The sequence below is a fragment of the Plecotus auritus genome (genome assembly GCF_963455305.1).
Source record: "Plecotus auritus genome assembly, chromosome: 5".
NCBI lineage: Eukaryota > Metazoa > Chordata > Mammalia > Chiroptera > Vespertilionidae > Plecotus > Plecotus auritus.
Window position 1 is genome coordinate 53,008,614 of NC_137776.1, and position 25,938 is coordinate 53,034,551.

Sequence of the window (25,938 nt, forward strand, 5' to 3'; positions counted from 1 at the left end):
GCCATGTCCAGATTTGAATGCTGCAGGCTCCACTGGGGCAGCTAGGCAAGGCGACAGAGAAAGCAACTGGAGGTAAAGAACCTGTTTGCTGCCTTCCTCTCTCACTCTTCTCCCTCTCCCTCTCCCTCTCCCTCCCAATCACATCTCTTTGCCATCCTCTCAAACCTTCCACCTTAACTGCATCCCTGCTCTAAATCGCCTCTCCATTTTTTCAAGTCCAAGTCTTCTCCCAGCTCCACCTTCTTACAGATCCCGCTCCCCACGCGCCCTCCCTTCCCAAGGCAGCTGGTGCACAAGACCTCGCAGCTGCCCGGCTCCTGCGGCCGGCAGCAGACTCTGCAGCCGGTTTCAGTCTACATCACCCCGCCCACGCCCGGGTGTTGAAGTCCAACACTGGCCTGGAGCTGAGGGCGGAGGAGCGGGGAGGGAGGAGAGGGAAGAACACAAAACAGCTTCCAGGCGGCGGGCGCGGCTCCACTGCTCATCTGGCTGGAGGGCTTCCCTGGGTTAGTGGCTGGGCAGCTGCCCCAGTGACTCGCGTTCTAGCTGGCAATTCAGTGGGGCCGTGAGCCTAGGTGAGGGCAGATGCTAATCTAGCAACACCATCTAAGCCACCGGAGCCCAGGAAGCCAGAGAGATCAGAAAGAGAAGCCCAGGAGGAGAAAAAGGGCTCCAAGGAGCCCAGCTCCAAGGGCTCCAAGGAGCCCAGGTGCTGGCGGAGACCCATCACATGGGAGCAAGTAAGTGTTTTCTCCTTGCTGTGTGCCCAATCCCAGGAGAGTGTCATCAGCAGCCAGTCTTTCCCACCCAACCCCCCACCGACCCCACCCCATACACGCCCCAGGCGATTAATAGATTCTGGACAAGAATTGAGAGAGCTGCTTTTGAGAGCAGCAGTGGCCTGTGGATGTTTGCTCTGCAAGGTAAGTGTGGTCAGTTTGTTCATCCCACCAGGTAAGCTTCTGAAACCAAGAAGTTATGTTAGTGTAAAATATCTAGAAACCCTACTTGTCAATGGTTTTTAGGTCACATGACACAATAATAGAAGAGAAGGAATGACACCCTATGCAGGCTGGAGCATATTTCTCCTAAGGAATTTTGTCTCATATTCTAAGTAACTTAGTGATTTCAAGATTGGTGCTTTTCATGTAAGAACTGACAGTATAAAATTAGAGGCATAGATGTGATGGGAAATGTTGTGCCTAGTTTAAACCACTAGGCATTTTGGTATGGTTTGGATCAACAGGTTTTGGGTTGTGGCTGTTTTCTTTCATTGATTAGTTCTGTAAAATGCATACGTCCGGAGGTGCTCTTTTAGAAGCGATGATTATTCATTGTGACTCTGGCTATATGTTGCCTCCAATACTCAGGGTACCAGTCAAAGCAGGATAAATGGTGAATACAGGTGGAATGACAGTGATGGGCTCCCTTTCTTTGTGGAAATGATGGATGCAAGTTTGGATATTGGTCAGAAAAATCTCTTGAAATGGGAAGGAGTTTGGGTGGTGCTTTTTGTGGTTGTTTTTTCTTCCTGGCTATTGTTCAGGAGAGTAGTGTATGGCACAAACAGAAGGTAGCTGGGCCCAATAAAAAAGAATCCTGGGTACCATACCAGCTACATAGAGCCCTTATTAAAATTACAGGTCAAGCATATAAGGCCCCTAAGGAGTAATTAGTCAGTAATTACCTAGCTAATGAATGAAGAGTTGAAGTCCCATGAAGAAGACTTTGAGGTTAAGAATAATAAAACATGATTTCCATTTATGTGAAAATGAAGCAAATTATTTAACTTTTGATTAAGCTTTATATTTCTTATTTGTAAATCACACATCAAAAATTTATATTCTGGTAAGGACTAAATTATAGAAGGGTTTTGTGAAGGTAACGTCATGTTTAACTGTTGTTTGCATAAAGAATTTTTCTATGTTTTTATACATTTATTTCACTATTCTAGCTCTCATTTTAAGTCAAGTTCAATATCTGAATAAAAGGGGCTTTCACAGGCCTCACTAGAATGCACTAGAGGAAGTGAAATTCACATGCAGGTCGTGATCTCTTGCCACCTGTACAGTTTCAAGTATATTCTAACCTGTGAGCTTCCATCCTTGCAACATTTTATGTTTAAACACCTTTGAATGCTCTCAACATATGCTTTAGCCACTTTCTCTTTTTAGTTTCAAATTTTGATTTAGTCAAATGGTCTTACTTCCTTGGAATGAAACCATCAAGTAAATTGGCTATTGCTGAATGTATTTTAATCCATTAGTTAATATAGGAAAAATCAGAGTTTAGGCATAAATAATCCACTCTTGAGGGCTGGGAGTAATCAAAACCCTGCCCTCAGGGGAGAAGTACTCTGAGCCCCTTCTTTCCCATCAATATATTTAAAACAATAGGAGAAAATCTTAAAATTGGACTTGGGCTCAGGAAGAGGGGCCAACAGATCCCAGATGATGTGGGCAGGCCCCAGGACCTGCCACTGCCCATCAGCCTCCATTGGAGAGTGGGTGGTAGAGCCAGGCACCTGGGAACTGAGTCTTGTGTCTCACAGCCTCCTGTGGGAGAAGCTCTGGGCGGGTAGTTGATCTATACTACCATAACTTGATCAGAGAGGATAAATACAGGCCTAAAGCACACTGGAAATTAAAACAACAGTATTTTGCTCAACTCCTACCTAGGGAAGAAATATCCTAATACACCCAAGCCCTAGATCTCATTATGACAGGATCCGGACCATAAATGAGGCATTCAGAGCCTGACCCATGATCTTATCCCTACCACCATAGACTGTTTCTTGAAAGCATATGGTGGGGGCATTAGCATAAAAAGGACATTCTTGATTTCTGGGAGTCTGGTCCTATTATTTTTTACTAACCAGTATCAACATTGGTCAGTTGTGAGAGGACATGTGTAAACCCTGCCCACTCTGACTAGCTATCAGCAATGCACAGTCACTCACCATCAAGGCCAGGTAAGCAAGGTCTCACCTCTACAACATTGAAAGAAGGAACCTTTAACACTGCAGAGGAAGTTTTCATCTCATGGCTTCTAGGGATATTTTTCCATTTGTCTCTATCTCTTGGGCCAGGTGGAATTATGATTTCCATGAATTTGTTCAATCGTTGCTATTTATAAACCAGCCCTATTCTGGTTATGCTCCATGCTGACAGGGGAACCCCCATTTGTCTGGCCAACAGATATCCCTGTTGTGTACACAGTATTTCTGACTGAATTGACGCAGACTGATGCTGGCTGAGGAAAACCACCTCTGTGGTGGCAGCCAACTGCCAAACTGACTGTATCAGCATCAAACAAAAGCTTGATTAAGTTAGGGCCCTGCTCAGGGAAATTCTGTTTTTAAAAGGCTGAAATTAGGTCAGGGCATTTGGTTTTAAGCTAGAACATCAGAGGATGTTGATTGGGTGGGGGGAGGACGGCAATGGTCCCTGGTTGAATCTATGGTGTTGAATGGAATATTCCTTTCTATCTGCTTTAGATGCCAGAGTGAGGCTCCCGGGCCACCAGCCTCTCACTCTCTGAGTTCTTCCAGAAGCTGCATGGTCTAAGTGCTAATTATGGGCTATAATTCTGGCTCTGGTCCATAGCTAGTTTTGTGCTAATATGTTTCAAGGCTCCTCTCTGGTTTCTCTGAAATTCGAGAAGTGGTTGGGTATCTATGGGTTTGGTTCCTCATTTGAAAAGCTAGAGAGTTTGGGGAGTAGTAGATCCTGGAGGAACAGACCAACTCTCTGAGAGTGACCAGGAGCCGAGATGGACAGCCAGCTTTAGGAGGCCTTCAGGGTTCCAGTGACGGTGCCAGTTATGGAATTTTTAAAAATTTATATTCCACAGATTCAGTGGCACCTAAAACCATAGGTCAAAAGGTCTCAGGCTTGCTGATGAGTATAGAAGTTACATGCATAACAAGCTCTCCTTTGTATGACTCTAGCAGAGGCAACAATACATTCTTCCTGGTTGAGCTCTTAAATGGCCTCTGGCCAGATTTTCCTTGTTAAGGGGTCTGACTGACTAGGGTCACAGAACATTTAGTTCTGGAAAGATTCTGGCCTTTCCCTAACACACTTGTTTTGGTGGGCTGGACAGGCACAGCTTAGAAATTGTTGTCATATTCAGAGAAAAAAGGGACCCGACCAGTGAACCATGAGGTTGCCATAGAGAAGCGCAAGTGGGCACACTTAAAGACCAAGGCAGCTTTTCTTCATGTTCCTAGAATCCCTTTGTGGCCTTACCAGCCGTAATGGCTCACCCTGCTGAGACTCTGTCCCCCATAGAGACTTATTGTCCTGCATCTTCTCAAGGCACCGGGACATCCACCTGGCTTTCTTTGGGCTCATTCTTGTAAGGGAATTCGAGACTGGGTGCTAAGACTGTCCTATGACACTTTTATCCAGATTCATTCTCCTCAGTATAGGAGGATCACACATACTCTGATCCTAGGTAGAAGACATTTGCAAAGACCTCAGGTCCTGATTATTTTAATGAGCCATCATCATTGGAATATAAGTTTACCAGATTTTGAGGGGAGTTCAGTTCTCAAAAGTGATCTATTTGAGGAGAGATGGGACTTGTCCCTTTGAACTTTTGCTGCTGCTCGTTGATTTACAAGGCCGTTTTCCTAGATTTTGAATCCAGAAGAATGCCTAGATTAAAATTCTTAAAATTTATTTTTAAAAGACAAAATGACAGTGCATACTTGTGTTTTTGAGAAAGTTATTTATAATTTTCTTCTGCAAGATGACATATTGGCTGAAATTGCCAGAGTGAGAGAATTGAGACCAGAATGAAGTGGATATACTGAGGCCAAAATGGGATGACTTGGGAATAGAAACAGCTGCAGTCAGACTCCAGGTCCGAGGACAAAAGAGGCAAAGTCAATTAAGGCAGGCGAGATAAATTGTATGCCAGGAAGAATTAAAGAGTAGGAGTCAGCTAATCAAAGTTCAACAGGAAATAAGCAGCTTAAGTGGAAAAATAATCCCAAAGCAGAAAACCAAGTGGGCTGAAATCAAGGGGAACAGGCAGCTGCAAAATTCCAGGTGGATTGATGCCTTTTTGGTCAATCTGACCTTTATTCCCAAGCCTTCAGTGTGTGAGCATTCCAATTCTGGGTTTTAGTAATACGTACATGGTACATCACATTCAAGTACTATAGAACCGTTAACCAGAAAGCAACAGAATCTCTTGACACCTTTCAGTTCCTCTTCATGGCTTTAGCAGTTTAATTTCTTCCAGAGGGGAAACATTATGCATGTGGTAGCATATATAACCCTATGTATATAACTTATAAAACATTTTATTCAAAGGTAAACAAGGCAAGCCATTACTAATGTTACATTTTTCATGAAGTAATTTATTTTGGGAATCTTTCCATATGAGCACGGACACATCTCATTCTTCACGTTTAGTAAATAGTGTCTCATGATAGCAACCTACTGGATTTACAATATTAGCTCCTTAAGGTGGGCACTTCGATTGATTTCAGTCTTTGAAATGAAAAGCCTGCTGTGACTAACATCTTTGCAAACATGACCTCTCAACTTCAGCAAGAATATTCATTGAGAAGTTTAATTTGGTGGTGGTGGTGGGGGGGGCAGGGGGAGCAAAGAGTACAAGTAACTATTGCCAAACAGTCCTTCCAATAAAAATGCACTATTCACACTCTCACCTGAACTGTGTGAAGGTGCCCATTGCTTTCATATCCCAGTGGGTCCAGGGTCATATCCACTGAGAAGAGTCTCATTTATGTCTCTAGAGCTTTACTGCTAAAGCTATTGTTTTCATCTTATCCATATCTTTCAGAATCTCATTAGTTTCAATCACCTTTCCTCATATTTTTCTGCTTCCTAAAAGACAATGATAATATTTTTGTGTCTTCCATAAAAAAAGCAATGCATCTAATATCATTTGAGTTCTAAACCCCTGTGTGTGGGGCGGGGGCGGGGGGAGAAAGGGAAGATGATAGAGAGCGCTAAGGGAAAAGGCTCTGTCTGCATCAGAGAACTTAGTTGTGAGTCATCACAGAATGTGGGAAAGATGAAATATAAGCCATAATATATCTATGAAGTGCACTCAAGTAGCCCTGACAAACAAAAATGTCAATATAAATTGGTCTCTTCCCTAAAGCATGTGTAATTTCTACATTCTCAACAATATAGATTTCATTCAGTGATTACATTACCTGTCTCCTTCACTTATGTATGCAGTACATTCTAGTCCCAAGTTAACTTGTTTATCAGCATTGTCATTACTTTTTTTGATTATAATTATCTGAATTTCATTGGTGCAATAGGCTTGATGCATTGTTCATGCTGATAGAAAGCTTAATTGTTTCAAAATAGTTTGGAAACTAAATGAGAAGTCATTTTACCTTTTATTTTCTACTAGAGGCCTGGTGCATAAAAATTCATGCACTGGAGCGGGGGGGTCCCTCAGCCCGGCCTGCCACCTCTCACAGTCCGAGAGCCCTTAGGCGGGGGAGGTGACCTGGTGATCAGGGGAAGGCGATGCCCCCATCACACTTCTGCTGCTGCCACTGCCAGCAGCGCAAGCCTTGGCCAGCCCTGGTTACCTGAGCCTCGGGTGGCCCTGGGCAGCTGGGCAGCTGCCATCTGAGGCTTGCTTGCACCTCCAGCCAGCCCTGGGCAGCTGGGCAGCCACCATCCGAGGCTTGCCTGTGCCTCAGGCCTGTCCTGGCAGCTGGGCAGCCGACATTGAGGCTTGCCTGCGCCTTGGGCATTGGCTGGGCAGCCGACATTGAGGCTTGCTGCGCCTTGGGCCGGCCCTGGGCGGCTGAGGGCATGTCTGGCCGCACTGTGCGCCTGCTGTCCCCCCGGCTGAGCTGAAAGGACTGGGGGACTCCGGCAGGGCTGAGGGGACTGGGCGCCGCCATCTTGTAGCTATGGGTGCCACCATCTTTGTGACACTGTGATGGTCAATTTGCATATTCCCTCTTTATTAGATAGGATTCCTTGTTAGATTGAAATTGGCATTTGGGATATTATCCTTACTCTGTGCATCCATTATGCTATATTTCCCCCTTCATTTTTCCTAATTTATATTATCTTGCTCTATGGCTTACACCCTTGTAAGCTACCCTAAATCTTTTAGTAAGTAAGGAGAATATGTGAATATATACTATCTAGTATAGAGTAGAACATTTCATAATTCTTTTTGGCAAAGCAAATCTAGCATCTGTTTCTCATCACTAGGATCAAATCCAGCTTCCCAGGAAGCACAGAGGTTGATTATTTGTATGTTGTTGTTTCATTCCCTAAGGAGAAAAATGAAATTGAGGAGGCTGTGACTGCCCTAGACAGTCACTTCCTACATGTGCAGAATCTGTCTCCACAGCCTGACTGCATTACTGGCAGGCTGTTCTCTGGGAATCAAACCGAGACACAGAAGAAAGAGGAGTGGGAGGAGAGAGGAAAAGCATTGGCTTCTGACTTGCCCTTTCTTTGCTCTCCTTCATTCTGTCTCAGAAAATGCAGCTACAGCTGCTGGTAGAAAATGTTATCCACACAGCCTCTTCCCTGGAACAGAGGCAAAGCACTGGCTCACTGATTGGGTGGCCATGTCATTCATCCTCCAACTCAGGATGCTTGTGAAAAGAAAAGAGAACGACATTTTCTTAATAATTAGTTTTCAACAATTTCAGCATACACCCAAACTGTCCCCAAAACCCGTGACTTCTAATCACACTACTCATAGATGAGATTAGACATTTTGGGAACAAGAGGAAAGAGTGGAAAGAAAAAGAGATTTGCTATCTCCGAGGGAACTGGGAGCAATAGGATAAGGTGGATGTCCCAGTGCATTTCTTTGATTTCAAACTTTAGAACTGTTCTACCCTAGGATCTCTGTGGCAGAATGGTAGTACTTGGTAAGGTCATTGCTAAGCAGATACCCAAAGAATGAGCAAACTAGCGCTAAGGAAAAGAAGGTGCTCAAAGGGGTGAAAAGGATGTGGATCTTCGGGGGAAGTGATGTTTGTAAAGGTGGTTGGATGAAGCTGGGCTATCATCCAAAGGAATCTTTCTGTCTGACAGGCTGCATTAGATTCATTTCAGGTGGCCTCAGCCCAACATATTCTGAAATTATCTTCCTGGGTTGGGCTGTTTGCTCCTAGGTTTTCAATATTAACACCTGGAGATTTCTGATAGTCAAGAGCTAGTATACTAGTAATTCAGCTGCACTGAGGGGATTTGCTTTCCCTACAATTCAGTACCAAGGTTTTGACCAGAGGCCACTCTCACCTTTGTCTTTTGAGAGGCCCTAGGATTCATGAACTGCAGATTGGACACTGTGACATCTTGTTAGCCATCCAGAGTCTGATACATTGTTGAAGTTCTTATATATATCTCAGGCTAACCCAGAGCCAGACTAAGTGCTAGAGGTTTATGATTTGCCTTATGTGACAACTGGTTCAGAACTCTTTTATCTGCATATTTAGAGCATGGTTTGTGGATCTATGAGCTTAGTTCCACTGCTCAGAAGCTGGGCAACAATGAAGGTTAAGAAAAATTTAACAGTCCCATTGCAGATTCGGAAGATGCTCAGGGAATTCAGCTTGTTGTGAATGGTCCCCAAGAGCTCCAGGAAGAGTTCCAGTTATGTATTTTATTAAACAGAAATTGAGATCAGGTCTTGCATCTCAGGGGAGCCAGTGGCACCAAGGACTTCAGGGTTGAAGGCAAGTTATAGAATCTGGTTGCATGACAAAACCCTCATGCATTCTACTGGGAAGTGACAAATGGTACTTTTTCTTCCACTTGTTGAGCCCTAATGTGGTCACTGGCTAGGAATTTTTGGTCAAGGATTTGACAGACCGGGTTCATCAAAAATACAATTCTAGGAAGATCCTGGCTCTTCTACAACTTGTTCATTTTTGTTAGGGTAATAAGGGGCAATTCAGAAATTTTAGAGGCCAATTTTACGAAGGAGAAGTTTGAAGAACATCTGGAGAAATTGGAGCCATTAGTGGTTTACAATGTTGGGTTAGATCACTTTCCCAGTCTTACTGTTAGGGCACCCAAACCTGTGTTGTCTTAGAAGATTCAAATTGAACTGTTTAAGCCAGAGTAGCTTTACTTTTGGGTTCCTTAGTAGCCTCACTTTCTATTATCTCTGTCACTGTCATAGTGGCATTTGTTAGTGAGCCAGGAGACCTTCATTGGGATCCTATCCCCAGTGGTGTATGTTCCTTCCTGGTGTTTCAACTGCCAATACGTTTTCCTTTATTCATTGTTCATAGCAAATTTACACTCAGATGCAGATAGGGAGACTTTGTTATCTGACACTGCATATGGACCTCTAATCCTACTGTGCATATTGACTGTAATTCTGAAGCTTAGTTCCCTAGACTGCTCCCTTCCTCAAGAAGAGAGACATTAACTGTTATCAGATTATTAGAAAATTTGGCACTCTGAAGAATCCAGGTCCACCAGTGTTGGAGACGATTTTAATTTCAGTTAATGTTGCTCTTAAAACTTAAAAATTTTCAGAGATGACCAAGACAACTTGGTTCTTATTTGTGTACAAGTCTGTCTCCTATTGTCCTTAAGTTCAGTAATTATATTTTATTAATTTTTCTAGCACTGCTACCAGGCATAGTACTTGGCACTTAAGTATGTTCTGCAAATGATTGCCAAATAAATTAATGCTAAAAGTAAGCACCATGGTTGAACATATTTCCCTACATGACATATTAACTGGCAAGAAGAATCTTTTAAGGAAAATTGGAGCTCACTTTTTAAAACATATATGTTATTAAAATGTTAAAATATAGAGTTAAAAATAAGTACTGATGAATACTTATCTGTCAAACAAGAAGTTGTTTACAACTTCTTTCTGCAAGAGAGCACATTTCAATAATGTGTTTCAAGGGTTCTGAGAGGGGTTAGGAAGGATAGAGTTGAGCAATCAGGAAATCCAAAGCCACCAAAAAGTGCAGAATGTCCACCCAGAGAGTAGGTCAATCCTAGGTCAATCCAGTTTAGGAGCCTTATCCAACATCGGTTGAACTCTGGGCAGACCATAATTGCAGAGAAAGTAAAAACAAAAGCTATGTATCAACAGTCATTTCAGTCAGAAAGAGTAAAACAATCTTAGGGGCAAGAAAATGATTTGAAATAAAAAAAAAGTGATTAGCCACACTAGAGTAAAGAGATGCTAATACAAGAAGAATCTAAGCGTATAAATTATTATGTAATAATTAAAATGAAATCTGAGCCAGTTTTGGAGTCTAGAGATTGTATACTCACAGGAGTATATGGTTATTTGCTATTAGGTGTTAAGTCTGTTCAGCTAGTTGCCTGTCATTCAGTCTTTCCGCTTATAAATAGTCTACCCTCGGGACTTCAAATTATCAGGTAATAATTTGTGACATTTTAATTATAAATTAAAATAAAAGAAATATCAGATTTTTCTAAACATGACTGGAATCTTGAAATCTAAAGAGACTTATGCTCTGCCCTATTTATTATTATGAAGCCATTTATTTATGCTGCAAGTTATATCTCAGGACAAAAAATAATGGAACTTGGGGTTAAGGAGGATGGAGAAGATTAGTGAAAAGTTAAAAGTTTTACAGTATGGTTGATTTTTTTTCCATTGGAGATTTTGGACTGTCACTCATGTGCAATTGTTATGGTTGTTTATCCCTAGCAAATTAGAGAGGAATTGTTGGAAGGGGAAGCCAAAAGAAGGAAGCAATGTGAAAGCAGCAAGAAAAAATCTAAAAGTATGGTGATGAAAGAGATACAAATAAATAAAGCAGAAAAAATGTAAAAAGCAGAACTCTTTCAAAACTTATTTAAGCATGTCTCTGTATTGCAGTTGATTGTAATTGAATATTATCATTCCTTTGATTTATTAGTAAGAAATTATATTCAGCATATTCTCTTTATAAATTCTAGGAAGTATGGCAGAAATTTTGATTTAAAGACAGTTAAACATAAAAATACAGTGCTTTAAAATAGTAACAGCTAGTATATATTGAGTGCATATTACCTCTTCTGGATGCTTTGTATTTATTAACTCATTCCATGCTCACACTATTCTAGGAGGTAAGTACTCTCATTGTTCCCATTTTTTATAATTGAGGAAACTAGCCAGGGAGAGGTTAAGTGCCTTGCTCAAGGTCACAGTTAGAGTTCTCAACTCCAGATTGAAATCCAGTTGATCCAATAAATATTCTGTTATGGAGCTAGATATTTTCCAAATATTTATTACAAAATATTTCAAATATATGGAAAAGCAAACAAAACTGCACAAGGAACATCCAAACACCATCTGAATCTTCAATTGTCATTTTATAATGTTTACTTCATTATCGATGTAATATACAGATGTTATATCATAGCCTTGTACCTTTGAAACCTATATAATTTATTAACCAATGTCACCCCAATAAATTTAATAGAAAATACAATGTTGAACACTGTGTACATTAATTGGTTTGGGGTGTACCTATTGTGTATACTCATATTGCTCAAATTACTAAGGTAAAGTTTATATTTTTTAATTTAGAGAACTAGTGCCAGATATTTTTTTTTGGAAAATATGTACCAATTTATAATACCAAAAAAGTTTATATTAAAGTATTTATTTCCTCACATCCTAGCCATCACTTTGCTTCATTAAACTAGGACCTTCACTTTAAATAACTATAAAGCCATTTATTTATGCTTTCTTTTATAAGTTTTATTGTGTAGGTTTTTAATTTTAAATTTTGTTTAGCATTTAAATAATTCAGCCATCCAAAATTTATTTGGCTATTAGAAGTGTCTGGAGCCAAGGATAATGGGAACTGCCCAACTCTGAACCTCCCGGTATGTTTCACAAACAATGCAATACAAAACAACAACAATAATTAAAACAACACAAAACCCACACCATCAGTAAAACTAGAAGTCAGAGAATGCCCAAACTTCAAAATGCCTGTGAAGAAAAAGTAAAATTCAACCCATATGCACTCTCTCTCATGCTCCAAAGGCTTTATAGAGAATGTGGTCTAAATTTAAATTGAAATGACTGACAGAAAGAGAACACTCCCACTAATGGTGAAAATACTTGGGAGAAAAGCATTTCCCACTAACTTCTTTGTATCAATTATTGAATAGCCTCTGTTTTGCCACTCTGCTTTGAAATAAACTACTAAGTATATTCTATATGATCCCAATGCTTCAAGTTATGCTTAATGACAGTAACATATCAGCCTGGGAGAAATGAAATCATTGATAGATTTAAACTCAGCTCTCAATAATTCTCAATCTGAGCATCTACAGAAGAAAATGGAAGGACGGGGATAGAAGGGGAGGACTAAATCAAAGCCAAGATCACAGCCAATATCATATGGCAGAAGCAGTCCAGTGAGCATGAATGGTACTTCAGCTCAAACCACCAAAAATATTTCACTGGGCCCACCTGAGTTAGCATATATTTTCACCACTCACCTAGCTATACCATGATGGAGAAGTCATGAAACTCATCAATGTCTGTTTCCTTATTTATAAACGGTGATCACAAGGATGACATGTGAGAACATGAGATAATGGAAACATCTAGTCCAGTGCCTCACAAATGGCAGTCACTCAGTAAGTGTGACCAAAATTATAATTGCCTTAATTATGACAAATACAGTATTGGCTCATTTTCAAATGCTTGAAAATTGTTATAAGGAGAATATTTTTCTATCATAATGCATCTCTTTTTCTCATATTGATGCTGGTTGTGCTACTTTCAACTGATATCTAAGATACATGGCTTGCACTTTAATAAATATAAAATATTAGTGCAACTAGAACTTGTTAGAGTCCAAACTTGAGTTTAATTTGATACAATTCTTGCCAAAAGTGTACTTTAGCTTTCGATTTTTTAGAAAGGCACTCTAATGGACAGATTAACTATTAATCTTTCTATATTTTTCAGGCTTTAGTGTGCTGTATTAAGATCACTCACCGGAAAGCATAGTGCCTGGACCATATTTTATAAATTCCCCGCAGAAATGCTTTTACCTAAGTGTGACTTAATTATTAATAATTTATCATCCTTTCTTAGCCACCTAGAAGTCAGATGCAAGTCGGTTCCATTTGATAAGTACTTGCTTTTCTTTGACATACTATAGAAGTCAGTGCTCACTATCAATTCATTTAAATAGTCAACTATCCAGAGTACTTTCATTCAGCATCAAAATTATCACTAAGGAGCCTGGCCTGTATGGCTCAGTAGTTGAGTGTTGACCCAAGAACCAGGAGGTCAGGGTTCAGTTCCAGGTCAGAGCTTTCTCAGGTTGTGAGCTCGATTCCCATTAGAGGGCATGCAGGAGGCAGCCGATGGATGGTTCTTATCATTGATGTTTCTATCTCTCTCCCCCTCTTCCTTCTTCTCTGAAATCAATAAAAACATATTTTAAAAATTAAAAAAATATATATCACTAGGAAGTCTTCTGGGATAACTGAATTGGGGGAGAGAATTAGCATGGACAGAGTCAGTACTGTCCTGCAGGCTTTCTGTATATGGTCTGTTTAACCCTTATGACCTTGTGCAGTACATGAGGGATTCTGGTTTACATGTGAAGAAACATGACTCAGGCAATGTTATGATACTTTGAAAAGAGAATGTTTTACTTGAGTCTTTTCTACTTCAACTAATGTAGTCTCTATTCTTTTCAGTAGTCTATAGATGCTGTGATTTGAGTCTAATCAATATTCCGATTCTATCTGAAGACCCTTCAGTTTACCTACATGCCTTTTGGGTGTGGTTATGGATTACAGCAGAATAGAGAAGATCTGCCTCCTACATCTTCCTTCAATACAGATCAAGGTTATATAGCTTTTTTGGCAGCTACAGGGTAGTATTGATTTACATTGCAATTACTATTAAGTAAAATCCCTTGGCAGTTTTCTCTGTTACAAAAAAAGTATCTTCACTGTACTTGTGCAGATGGGATTTTTTGGTCCAACTTTCATAACCATACATATATTCCCATTATATATTATTTTATTAGATTTGGCCCATCATTCTAAGATATAAAAATCTTATCACAATTAAAATTTATACTTACTTCCCATTTATTAGGTGCCAGTCAATGTACTAGGGTAACTTGGCATTGTCACCTATATTATTTTATTTTATTCTTTTTTTTAATACTTTATTTTTTTATAATTTTTTAAATTTTTTTAAATTGTTATTTTTTATTTAACCCAAAGAAAAACACCAATTTTATGACTGAAGGATCAAGAATATTGAGTAACTTGACTGAGACCTCTCGAACATTAGTAACAGAATTTAGCTTTTGAATGCATGTCTATTTAATTTCAAAGTTCATGATTTTATTTGTTTATTGTTTATACTAACCTATAATCATGAGTCATTAAGAAACCTTTTAATTTATACTCAAGGAACTCCATGTAAGGAGTTCAATTTTGAAAGCACATTTAATATATTAAAGAAATAAGATTTCATATGTAAGAACAAACTTCAGTGTCTGTAGCCTATGTTTATAAATTGTGAGTTGTTGCTGTAGATGTGTTTGTATGTATATGTATATATGGTATATATAAATGATTCTTAACCAACTTTTAATGTGTTAGTTTTGTGCATGATATTGAGCAAGGTACTTGGAAAATAAGCAAATTTTAAGATGAACAATTGTTAGTTTTTTAAAGCATTAATCTGGAAAGAGAAATCCAAGTAGATACATGCCATTATTTGTACTCCATATTTATCTCTTATTGCTTCACACCCCATCCTTGTAACATGTTTTGAGGGAAGTAGACATAAGGTAAGAAGCTATTGCTATTGTGAAAATGTTTCTCTCTAGTCATAAGTGACTGTACCAAGGGGAAATAAATCCATAGGCTGGGCTAGACCAATTAAGAGTTTCTTTTTACAGTTTTTGAGACATGGGCATATGGGGGAAATTAAACTGAAAAATCAAATAAAATTGAAGCTGAGATGGCATTGTTTAATGTGTATTCTGAGAAGTAAGCAAAGGCAGCCATTCTTTAGATAGAATGAAAAGAAAAGCCCAGAAGACGGTGATCCCATGAGAGGCATAGGAGTCATCCCAGTACTTGATTTTCCATTTTTATGTCCCAGGACACAAAAATGTACTGTGTGTTCTTTCCTTGGATGTCTATGAGATTACCATTTGTATACTTAAATGTCTGCCTCACACCATTTATTTAAGCTAGCATTTAGAGTCTGATTTTTACAATGACTGCTATTCCATTAATATTAACTAACATCTTTTCTTTCTTACTATATAAGCAATGAACTAAACTATTAAACAACTCAGTTTCATTAAACTGTGGAATTCTGGTGCAGAATATATATGTGTGTACGTGTGTGTGCTTTCTGTTTTAGGAAAACATTATAGAAGGAATTCAGCCAAGGCCAGCTCTATAAGAGACAACATATATACATATGAAATGCCACAATTATCAAGTACAAAATTTCTTATCCTTTATTGCAGTAATAAAATTACAAAGAGGGTTAAGGGGAATGAATAAAGAATAAAGAGTCAGTTGTCACTGAATAGGATCACTTGAGTAGGTTTTGACAAGAATTAGACTGGAGAAAATCAGCAAAAGAACATATTTTTATGTGAGAGGAAGTAACAAGGCTTATGAATGGGGAATTGATACATAAAATTACATTTCATGAAGACAAATTTGGGTGGCCTGTAGGATGATTTGAAATAAAGACTAGAATGGAGGGAAACCTGTAAAGACTACTACAGCAACCCAGATATAGATGACTTACCTCAATGTAGATATGTAAACAATGGATCATATGTAATTACATAATGAAAAATAATTGAAAGAACATTATTTTCTTTAGAGAAGTTGATGACAAATACAAATCTCATGAGTAATATTCAAAATAATTAGTTTATATTTGTGCTTTTTATATAATGAATAGAAGGTTAAAGATTGATTATAGTCATGGGAAAAAACAATAAATTTTGTTTTTACTTGTTAAGTTGCTCTCATTGGTGGGTTTGCATAAATGATAGAAGATAGTATTTTGGGAACTGTACTCAGTAAATATCCATGTATAGTAATTAAAACTATGTTTGCCTATGCATTCACCAAAAAGAAGGACGTAACAGAAGGGAAAAGCATAACTTTAAGGGATATCAGAGTTAAAATTTGGAGGGAAGAACTGTGTCAAAGGGAGTATTCAGAATCCTAAGAAGAGTGGATAATGCTGCCATGAACATAGGATTGCATATATCTTTGCAAATAAATGTTTTCAATATTTTATGTAGATATAACCAAAACAAACAAAAACTCATAAACACACTCAACAGTATGGTGGTTACCAGAGAAAAATGGGAGTGGAGGGGTAGGGAAGGCTAGAGGGGGTTGAGTGTGTGGTGATGGAAGGAAATTTGACTTTACAAAACACAGTATTCAGATTATGTATCATAGAATTGTACACTTGAAACCTACATAATTTCATCAACTAATGTCACCCCAATAAATTTAATTTTAAGAAAAAGAAGGTAAGAGTGGGCTTCAGAAGCAATGAAGACTGCCTTTAGGAAAGGAAAGCCTAGTCAACAGTTAAATGCAGATGAGAGTGAAATAATTGGATTCCCCACCTCCCACCTCCAAATCTCTAGCAGCTTTAGAACTCTTATTACAGAGGAGAAATGGAAAGAAATATTTCACTAAGAGGAAAAGGATTCAGTGGAGAGGTAAAGAAAACAGAATGAGTTACATATGAAATTACAAATTAAGCCTAATATTAAGTATAACAGGACCTAATTTAACAGCTCAGTTTTCTACAAAACTCAGGACTTTTCTTTGAATACATTCAGTTATCTGTTACCTTTTATTTATATTTTTCCTAAGCTTTTTAATTTAAAATTTTTCTTTCTACAGTATATACAAATTTAATAGAGAGCTAAAAAATACATTTCTTGCAGGTGCAAAATTGAAAATGGCTTCCCCAGAACCTAAGGGCCTTGTCCTCTTCACAAGGGAGTCTCTTGAACTTATGGAACAGCGTATTGCTAAAAAACACAGTGAGGAACATGAAGAAGATTTAAAGCCAAACACTGACTTGGAAGTTGGAAAAGAGCTTCCATTTGTTTATGGAAATCTTCCTCAAGGAATGGTGTCAGAGCCCTTGGAAGACGTGGACCCATACTACCAGAATAAAAATGTAAGGATCAATTGAACTTACTGTGACCACATTTGTTTTTCAGACATGCAAAAAATGTAATTGAGATAAGACGTAAAAAGAGAATTAAGAAAAAATTAGCAAGTAATTTTAAATTATACAAAACTACATAAGACATCCCACAAATATTTGAGAATTTTATCAAAAGTCACTGTTTGCCTGGTTGGCTAGTTTGTTTGGGGTTACTTTACTTTGTAATAGGCATACTGTTATACCTTTTTTATTTTTTCTCCCCATCTGTGAACATGAGATGTCTTTACATTTATTTAGATCTTCTTTATTTCAACAATGTTTTGCAGTTTTCAATGTACATGTGTTTGCTTTTATTAAATGTATTCCTAAGTATTATATCCTTTATGGGGATATTATACTAGTGCAGGGGTCCTCAAACTTTTTAAACAGGGGGCCAGTTCACTGTCCCTCAGACTGTTGGAGGGCCGGACTATAGTTTTTTTTTAAAAAAAACTATGAACAAATTCCTATGCACACTGCAGGCCCGGGACGAGTCGGCTGCTAAGCAGGACAGGCAGCGGCACCCGGCGGGCCGGATAAATGGTGGCCCACGGGCCGTAGTTTGAGGACCCCTGTACTAGTGCATGGAACTAGAGGCCTGATGCATGACATTTGTGCACGGGGGTGGGAGGTCCCTTAGCCCAGCCTGCGCCCTCTTGCAGTCCAGGACCCCTCGGGGGATGTCCGCCTGTCAGCTTAGGCCCCCACCTCATGGTGGTGCCCCAGTGGCGCTCCCCCTATGGGAGCGCACTGACCACCAGGGGACAGCTCCTGTGTTGAGCATCTGCCCCCTGGTGGACAGTGCGCTTCATAGTGACCAGTCATTCCAGCATTCAGTTGATTTGCATATTAGGTTTTTATTATATAGGATTGTTTCTTTAATTCATTTTTTGCTTGTTTATTGATACAGTATAGAATACAATTGATTTTCAAAATATTAATCTCATATCCTGAAACCTCACTAAAATATTTTTTAAAATTGTTGACACTATTACAGATGTCCCTCATTTTCCTCTCTTTGCCCCCCTCCACTTTGCCCACCCCTCCACCCCGAGCCTTCACCACACAATTGTCTGTGTACATGGGCTATACCTATGTGTTCTTTGGCTAATCTCATCACCTTCTTTTATCTAGACCCTCCCCCCTGTTATGCATTCATATAATGATTTGTTTTATTGGAGTATGATGATCAGCTACTTAAGGTTATCAATTTTAAAGCACTATAATATAAAAGTTATATAATATCTACACAATTTCACATTTCAACTTGCTAAGAGCTCACTCATTAGTTAGGAAAATAAAGTCAACCTATATTTTATCATTTTTATTCATTCATAGAATCATATCCTATCTTATCTCCAGAATAACTTGAAGAACCTACTAAATATTTGAAAAATTGAAAAACAAGCACAAAATGTTAAAAATAAGAATAATTGTTTAGAAAAGGCAGTGATCTGTGTGGCTTGGTAGCTGGAAGTGTCTTCAAGAAATAGCATGTGAGTGATAGTTTAGAGAACATTTCAAATTTTAACAAGGCAAAGGGAAGGTCTATGAAAAAGTAAGAGCAGAGATTAATTCTGGAATAGGAAATAGAAGAAATAAGAGAGATTTCAACATGGATTTAATGTGATGGCCAAAAGACTGATGTGATGAATGCAATATTTAAGTAAGGTTAATATGAAGATTTCTAGATTATTATTGCTTGGAAGAGATAGGGTCAGAAAAATGAAATAGGAGAGAAAGAGTAATCCAGTCTGATGGTATCTTAGAGGAGAGAGAGAGGTAACAAATCCGAGAACAATCAGCAAGATTTGAAGACTGACTAATAATGCCAAGGTCTTCAGCCTGAAAGAATGGTGGTGCTGCTGACAAAATTGCAATAACTATAAAACAGATCAAGTTTGGGGGACAAAATGATTAACCCCATTGTGGACAAATGTAATTTGATATTTTTGTAGAGCAAGCATGTCAAACTCACAGCCCGTGGGCCCCATGCGGCCCACAATGAATATTTTTGTGGCCCAGCCTATTTAATGGTATGTAAGAAACGTTTTAATAAAAATTTCATAACTTAATTTTTACAATATCCTGTTACACATAATTATTAATAACAAACTACAACGTTTGCTAATGACGGATCACTAGAATCATGTTGCATTCATTTCCCTTACGCACCTTACACACAGGCGCACCATTTCTCTCCACTAATACTAGCAGTGAATATTTTAGCAGCAGATTTCCATGTCACTAGTCTTGGACTGACTTGTTTGGTTGTACACAACAGGAAATATTTCGCTTTTGGAGAACAAGAAAAATAGGTTTATTTGCATTATGCTTATTAATTTGTGCAGTTATTCAGTGTCTGGTAAGTTAATGTTCAAGAAAAAGTATCAATTTTTATAGAAGCATAGATTAGATGCTCAAACCTCAAAGGGAAGGTAGGGGAGGGTGGGGATAAGGGGGAGAGATCAACCAAAGGACTTGTATGCATACATATAAGCATAACCAATGGACACAGACACCAGAGGTGTGAGGGCATTAGCGGAAGGTGGGGGAGTAGGGGGAATATGGGGGGATAAGGACACATAGGTAATACCTTAATCAATAAAGAAAAAAAATAAAAAATTAAAAAAAATAGAAATGTTCTATTATTTTATGTTAATGACTAGAGGCCTGGTGCATGAAATTCCTGGGGATCAGGCCTAAACCGGCAGATGGACATCCCTCTCACAATCCGGACCGCTGGCTCCTAACTGCTCACCTGCCTGCCTGCCTGATTGCCCCTAACTGCCCCCTCCGCTGGCCTGGTGACCCCTCACTGCCCCCCCCTGCCGGCCTGGTCACCCCCAACTGCCCTCCCCCGCAGGCCTGGTCACCCCCAACTGCTCACCCTGCCAGCCTGGTCACTCCTCACTGCCCCCCTCTACCAGCCTGGTTGCCCCCAACTCCCCCCCACCCCCCGCCAGCCCGGTCGCCCCTCATGGCTCCCCCTGCTGGCCTGGTTGCCCCACACAGCCTGCTGTTCTGTCATTACCTTTTATTAGTATAGATTACTCATTTATTCCAGCTCTTTGTATTTAGCATGTCTCTATCAAAATAAACCTACATTTTTATGAAAATTGAAGCTTTTGTTTTTTTGCAGCCCACATGAACTTAAACTTTGTTTATTTGGCCTGTGTTAGCCTTTGAATTTGACATGCTTGTTGTAGAGCATTCATTGATATACCAATAGAATTAAAGCAAAACTCTGGATGGATGGCAAGGTGATCATTTTGTAGAACCACAGCTCTTTTGAATCATTGCGTGGTGGAAGCGTATTGGCATTTTACAGGATAAATAAATGTATTAACAAAAGGACTCCAGTATCTGTGGTAACTTCCAGGGCATTATTCAACAATAATAAATACCTATAAAATCTTGAGATAGTGGAAATGCAAGTCCTCATCTCAATTTTATCTGCTTTCAGTTTTTGCTATGCTTAAATCATAAAATTAATATAACAATTACTTAGAGGTAATTCTAATATAGCAGAGTTCTGAGTTTTTTATAATATACTAGAGGCCCAGTGCATGAAATTCGTGCATGGGGGGTGTCCCCTCAGCCCAGCCTGCACCCTCTCCAATCCGGGACCCCTCGGGGGATGTCCGACTGCCAGTTTAGGCCCGATCCCTGGGATCAGGCCTAAATCGGCAGTCAGACATCTCTCTCACAATCTTGGACCACTGGCTCCTAATTGCTCACCTGCCTGCCTGCCTGGTGACCCCAAACTGCCCCCACTGCCAGCCTGATCACCCCTCACTGCCTCTGCATGCTGGCCTGGTCACCCCTAACTACCCCCTGCTACCAGCCAGATCACCCCCAACTGCCCCCTCTCTGCCAACCTGGTTGCCCCTAACTGCCCCCCCTGCCAGCCTGGTCGCCCACGCAGCCTGCTTGTTCAGTTGTTTGGTTGTCCCTCACTAACCCCCCTGCCGGCTTGGTAGTAGGGAGCCATCTTGTGAGGACATGATGGTTAATTTGCATATTACCTCTTTATTGTATAGGACAGTGGTTGGCAAACTGTGGCTTGCAAGCCACACGTGGCTCTTTGGCCCCTTGAGTGTGGCTCTTCCACAAAATACCATGGCCTGGGCGAGTCTATTTTGAAGAAGTGGTGTTAGAAGAAGTTCAAGTTTAAAAAATTTGGCTCTCAAAAGAAATTTCAATCATTGTACTGTTGATATTTTGCTCTGTTGACTAATGAGTTTGCCAACCACTGGTATAGGATACTGAAGTGGTAAGCAAATCAGGATTGTTATTGAAGAAAAAAAACACAGGAATTTTGAAAAACAAAAAAAAGTAAAAAACTGCAGCAGAGTTTAGTATAAAAAGTAGTTATTTATGATGGTACATTTATTAAAAATTTGAATTACATTGTTTATTTTGTTAAAGATGGCATATAAGTTAATGATTCTAAAATTAAATAAATAATTTCAGCACTTAAACATTACCTGGAAAATATGATACTTAGAATTACTCATTGCTTCATAATAACATGTAAGCTGATTGGTTGTACATCCATCTTCTGTGCAGTTTAAGATTGTTCTGGAAATATACAGAAAGCACATTTTAAATAATCAGATTTATTTGGTGGGGCTCTTTTTAATTTTCTCATTGCATTTAAAATGAAAAGGGGAAATTTCTACAATACAGCCAGATATCCATAGATTGTATGTTGGAAAAGGTTTCCATTTAGAACATACACTAGTATCCTATCTAATAAAACAGTAATATGCAAATTGACTGTCACTCCAACACACAAGATGGCTACCCCCAGGTGGTCAAAAATGGCTGCCCCCATGCGGACACAAATGGCTGCCACAAGATGGCCAGCAGGGGAGGGCAGTTGGGAGGGACCAGGCCTGCAAGGGAGGCAATTGGGGGTGATCAAGCCTGCAGGGGAGGGCAGTTAGGGGTGACCAGGCTGGCAGAGGAGGGAAGTTGTGGGTGACCGGGCCTGCAGGGAAGGGCAGTTGGGGGGGACCCAGGCCTGCAGGGGAGAGCAGTTGAGGGGAGGGGCAGGCCTGCAAGGGAGGGCAGTTGGGGGTGATCAAGCCTACAGGGGAGGGCAGTTAGGGGTGACCAGGCTGGCAGAGCAGGGAAGTTGGGGGTGACCGGGCCTTCAGGGAAGGGCAATTGGGGGGGACCCAGGCCTGCAGGGGAGAGGTGTTGGGGGTACCAGGCCTGCAGGGGAGGGCAGTTTGGGGGGGCAGACCAGCAGGGGAGAGCAGTTAGGGGCGATGAGGCTGGCAGGGGAGGGCAGTTAGGGGTGACCCAAGCCTGCAGGGGAGAGCAGTTGGGGGAGACCAGGCCAGCAGGGGATGGTAGTTGGGGGGACCAGGCTGGCAGGGGAGGGCAGTTAGGGATGACCAGGCTGGCAGGGGAGGGCAGTTAGGGGTGATCAGACCTGCAGGGGAGAGCAGTTGAGGGGTACCAGGCCTGCAGGGGAAGGCAGTTAGGGGCAAACAGGCTGGCAGAGGAGCAGTTAGGCATCAATCAGGCTGGCAAGGGAGTGGTTAGGGGGTGATCAGGCTGGCAGGCAGAAGCGGTTAGGGGCAATCAGGAAGGCAGGCAGGCGAGCAGTTGGGAGCCAGCAGTCCTGGATTGTGAGAGGGCAGTCAGACATCCCTTGAAGGGGTCCCAGATTGGAGAGGGTGCAGGCTGGGCTGAGGGACACCGCCCCTCCACCCCCATGCACAAATTTCGTGCACTGGGCCTCTAGTGTATAAATAATTAGCAAATATATATTTTTATCCACTAATATAAATGTAAATCCCTCTATACCAGTATAAATAGCTATATACACTTATATAAATACTTATATATATAAATGATTGGCTATTTAAAGTTATCAATTTTAAAGAACTATATCTATAATAATAAAAGCATAAAATGCAAATTGACCAAACTGCCATCTGTTTGTCCTTCCGGATGACCTTCCAGACGAATCCGGGGCTGTGAGGGATGGATGGAGGCAGCCGTCACAGCCACAAAGGCCTACTTTTTCATGAATTTCATGCATTGGGCCTCTAGTATAAATATAAATATCTATATATAATTACCATATACACTTCTGTATAATTATATGTTATATAACATAAAATATAATACTATAATATACATGGTGGGGCAAAAAGCAGATTTACAGTTGTATGTGAAACAATTTATTTGTATTATTATTTATTAATTATTGTATTACTTTACATATGAACAACTATAAACCTACTTTTGCTCCACACTATATAAGAGATCATATTTAATATATGTAATTTAGTATATTATAGTATACTAAAGGCCTGATGCACAAAATTCATGCAAGGGGCTCGGCCCTCACAGTCACGGCAGCTTACCTTGGCCCTGGCAGCCCCAGCTTGGTCCAGAAGGTTATTTGGAAGGACGTCTGGTCTAATTAGCATATTATGCTTTTATTATTATAGATTGTATTACACTGCATTATATGCTATATATTATATCCTGTTATATAACAAATATAATACTCAATATAAAATATATTTATGCACATATCACAATAAATGAATTTTTCAATTGGATATGTATTATAGTAAAGGTGTATACAGAGACATACACACACACTTACACTGTGTGTAAGTGTATATGTATATACATATATATTGTAGATACACACATATATATACATATATACAGATATATACATAAATGACTCATTTTTAGGATATTTTTTATCTTTCATTAGTTTTGGCTTTATGTTCCAATATATTATATTTACATGATTTAAATGTATGTTAAGAAAATGATAATAAACAAGTGGGGTTTTATACCATGGATAATTACTTATGATTGGGGTAACATTTAAGTGCATTTTGGGTCATTTTTACTATTGTAATCCCACACCTCATTGGCTTTGAAATAAAATAAATGTTTTTTTACATTCATTGAATTCTGGTATGTGTAAATGAATCTCCATGAACCATTAATATTTACCTTTCTTCCTATTATTTTAATTTTGCTGGAAATTTTGAGGACTGGTGTGTGGCAAATTGTTTTCTCAGTAGAATCCTCCCCACCGCCAAGCAAAAAAAAGTGGTAGATAAGCCTAAATATCAATTAAAAGAGTTTAAAAAAAACACACACTTTTCCATTGCTTTTATATGTAAAAGAATATCAAAATATAAGAAAAATGTAATTGTTAGAACTCATGACGGAAGTGACCATTGTCAATATGTTGCATAATTGGTTAGATTATATAGTTCATGTTCTAATTTCACATGATCTTCTTTTTTGCCTTACAGACTTTCATGGTATTAAATAAGAAGAGAAAAATTTTCAGATTTAATGCCACCTGGTGTACATTGTCTCCTTTCAATTCAATTAGAAGAGCAACTGTTAAGATTTTGGTACATCCATATCCTTTTCTATTGGCTTTAGAATGTACAAATATCAAATGCAACCATTCTATTCAAATATTGCTGCAGTCATTTCCTCTTTTGAATTGATATCTCATTTTAGGTCACATACAAATTTGGATTATAACTGCACTAAATGTTTCATATTTGAAAATGCATTAAAATATATTTTCAAGTACACACAATAGTAGTAAACATTAATAAATCTTTATCTTCATCATTTATCAATGACTAACATATTTTTGATAATTTAAGAAACTATTTTATCTCATGTGTACATACATATAAACATTTAGGAACATATATTTCCAATATTATTTATTATCTATTATTCCTTGACTGCAATCTACCTTTTTTCGACTATTAATTTTGATTAGCGTTCTGATTGACTGCATATTTATGTCCCTGACTGAGAGGCCAAAGTGGGGGCCAGAATTACAGTAAGTTATATAATTTCATTGTATGTAATCTCATATAAGATTATATTTTATATTTACTTGTGGCATTATAGTACATTACATACTAAGTATTATAACATTGCATAATTTAATATTTATAATGTATATGTAATATTCATTGTACATAATATAATATTTATACATATATCATGATTAATGAATTTGCCAAATAGAACTCTACATATATATCAACTAATCAATTTTAATGTTTTTTTATCCTTTCATTATTTCCAAACCTGTTAGATTAACATTGTGTAAATTTGAGTCTTTAGCTGTATGTTTATGTCTGGTATAATTTTAAAGTTAATCACTAAGGATTAGTATTTCAGTGCCTCAGATTTTCTTTACTATTGCAATCCCATACCTGATTTACTTCAAACTCAAATCACTTTATTCTTTTTATTATTTAAAAAAAGTTATTTTCCTTTCTTTCTATCTCTTTTCTCTTTCCTGAGAGATGTAAGTAGATTGAGTTGCATTAGCCTATAATGATGGAAAGGCCCATTACATTTTCTAGGGATGAAGGTTTTTTTGATGCTACCTCTCAAGTTTAATTCTGTTCTTAAAACTAGTTGAAATTGGAAGATAAATATAGTACTGATTCACTATAAAAATCCTTATTTAAGCCAAAACTGGTTTGGCTCAGTGGATAGAGCGTCGGCCTGCGGACTGAAGGGTCCCAGGTTCCATTCCGGTCAGGGGCATGTACCTTGGTTGCGGGCACATCCCCAGTGGGAGGTGTGTAGGAGGCAGCTGATCGATGTTTCTCTCTCATCAATGTTTCTAGCTCTCTATCCCTCTCCCTTCCTCTCTGTGAAATATCAATA

At 39.1% G+C, this 25,938-nt stretch overlaps 1 protein-coding gene across 1 annotated transcript in view; it reads left to right on the top strand.

Annotated features, from left to right (window-relative positions):
• The first annotated feature begins 883 nt into the window (after positions 1 to 883).
• The window catches only part of SCN7A (sodium voltage-gated channel alpha subunit 7), an 87,103-nt gene continuing 62,048 nt past the window's right edge, over positions 884 to 25,938 (top strand). The window contains exons 1-4 of the mRNA XM_080667300.1: positions 884 to 923; positions 16,961 to 17,199; positions 24,540 to 24,652; positions 25,004 to 25,093. Of these exons, the coding sequence (XP_080523426.1) occupies positions 908 to 923; positions 16,961 to 17,199; positions 24,540 to 24,652; positions 25,004 to 25,093 (458 nt within the window). The 5' untranslated portion in view covers positions 884 to 907. The remainder of the gene's footprint in view (positions 924 to 16,960; positions 17,200 to 24,539; positions 24,653 to 25,003; positions 25,094 to 25,938) is intronic.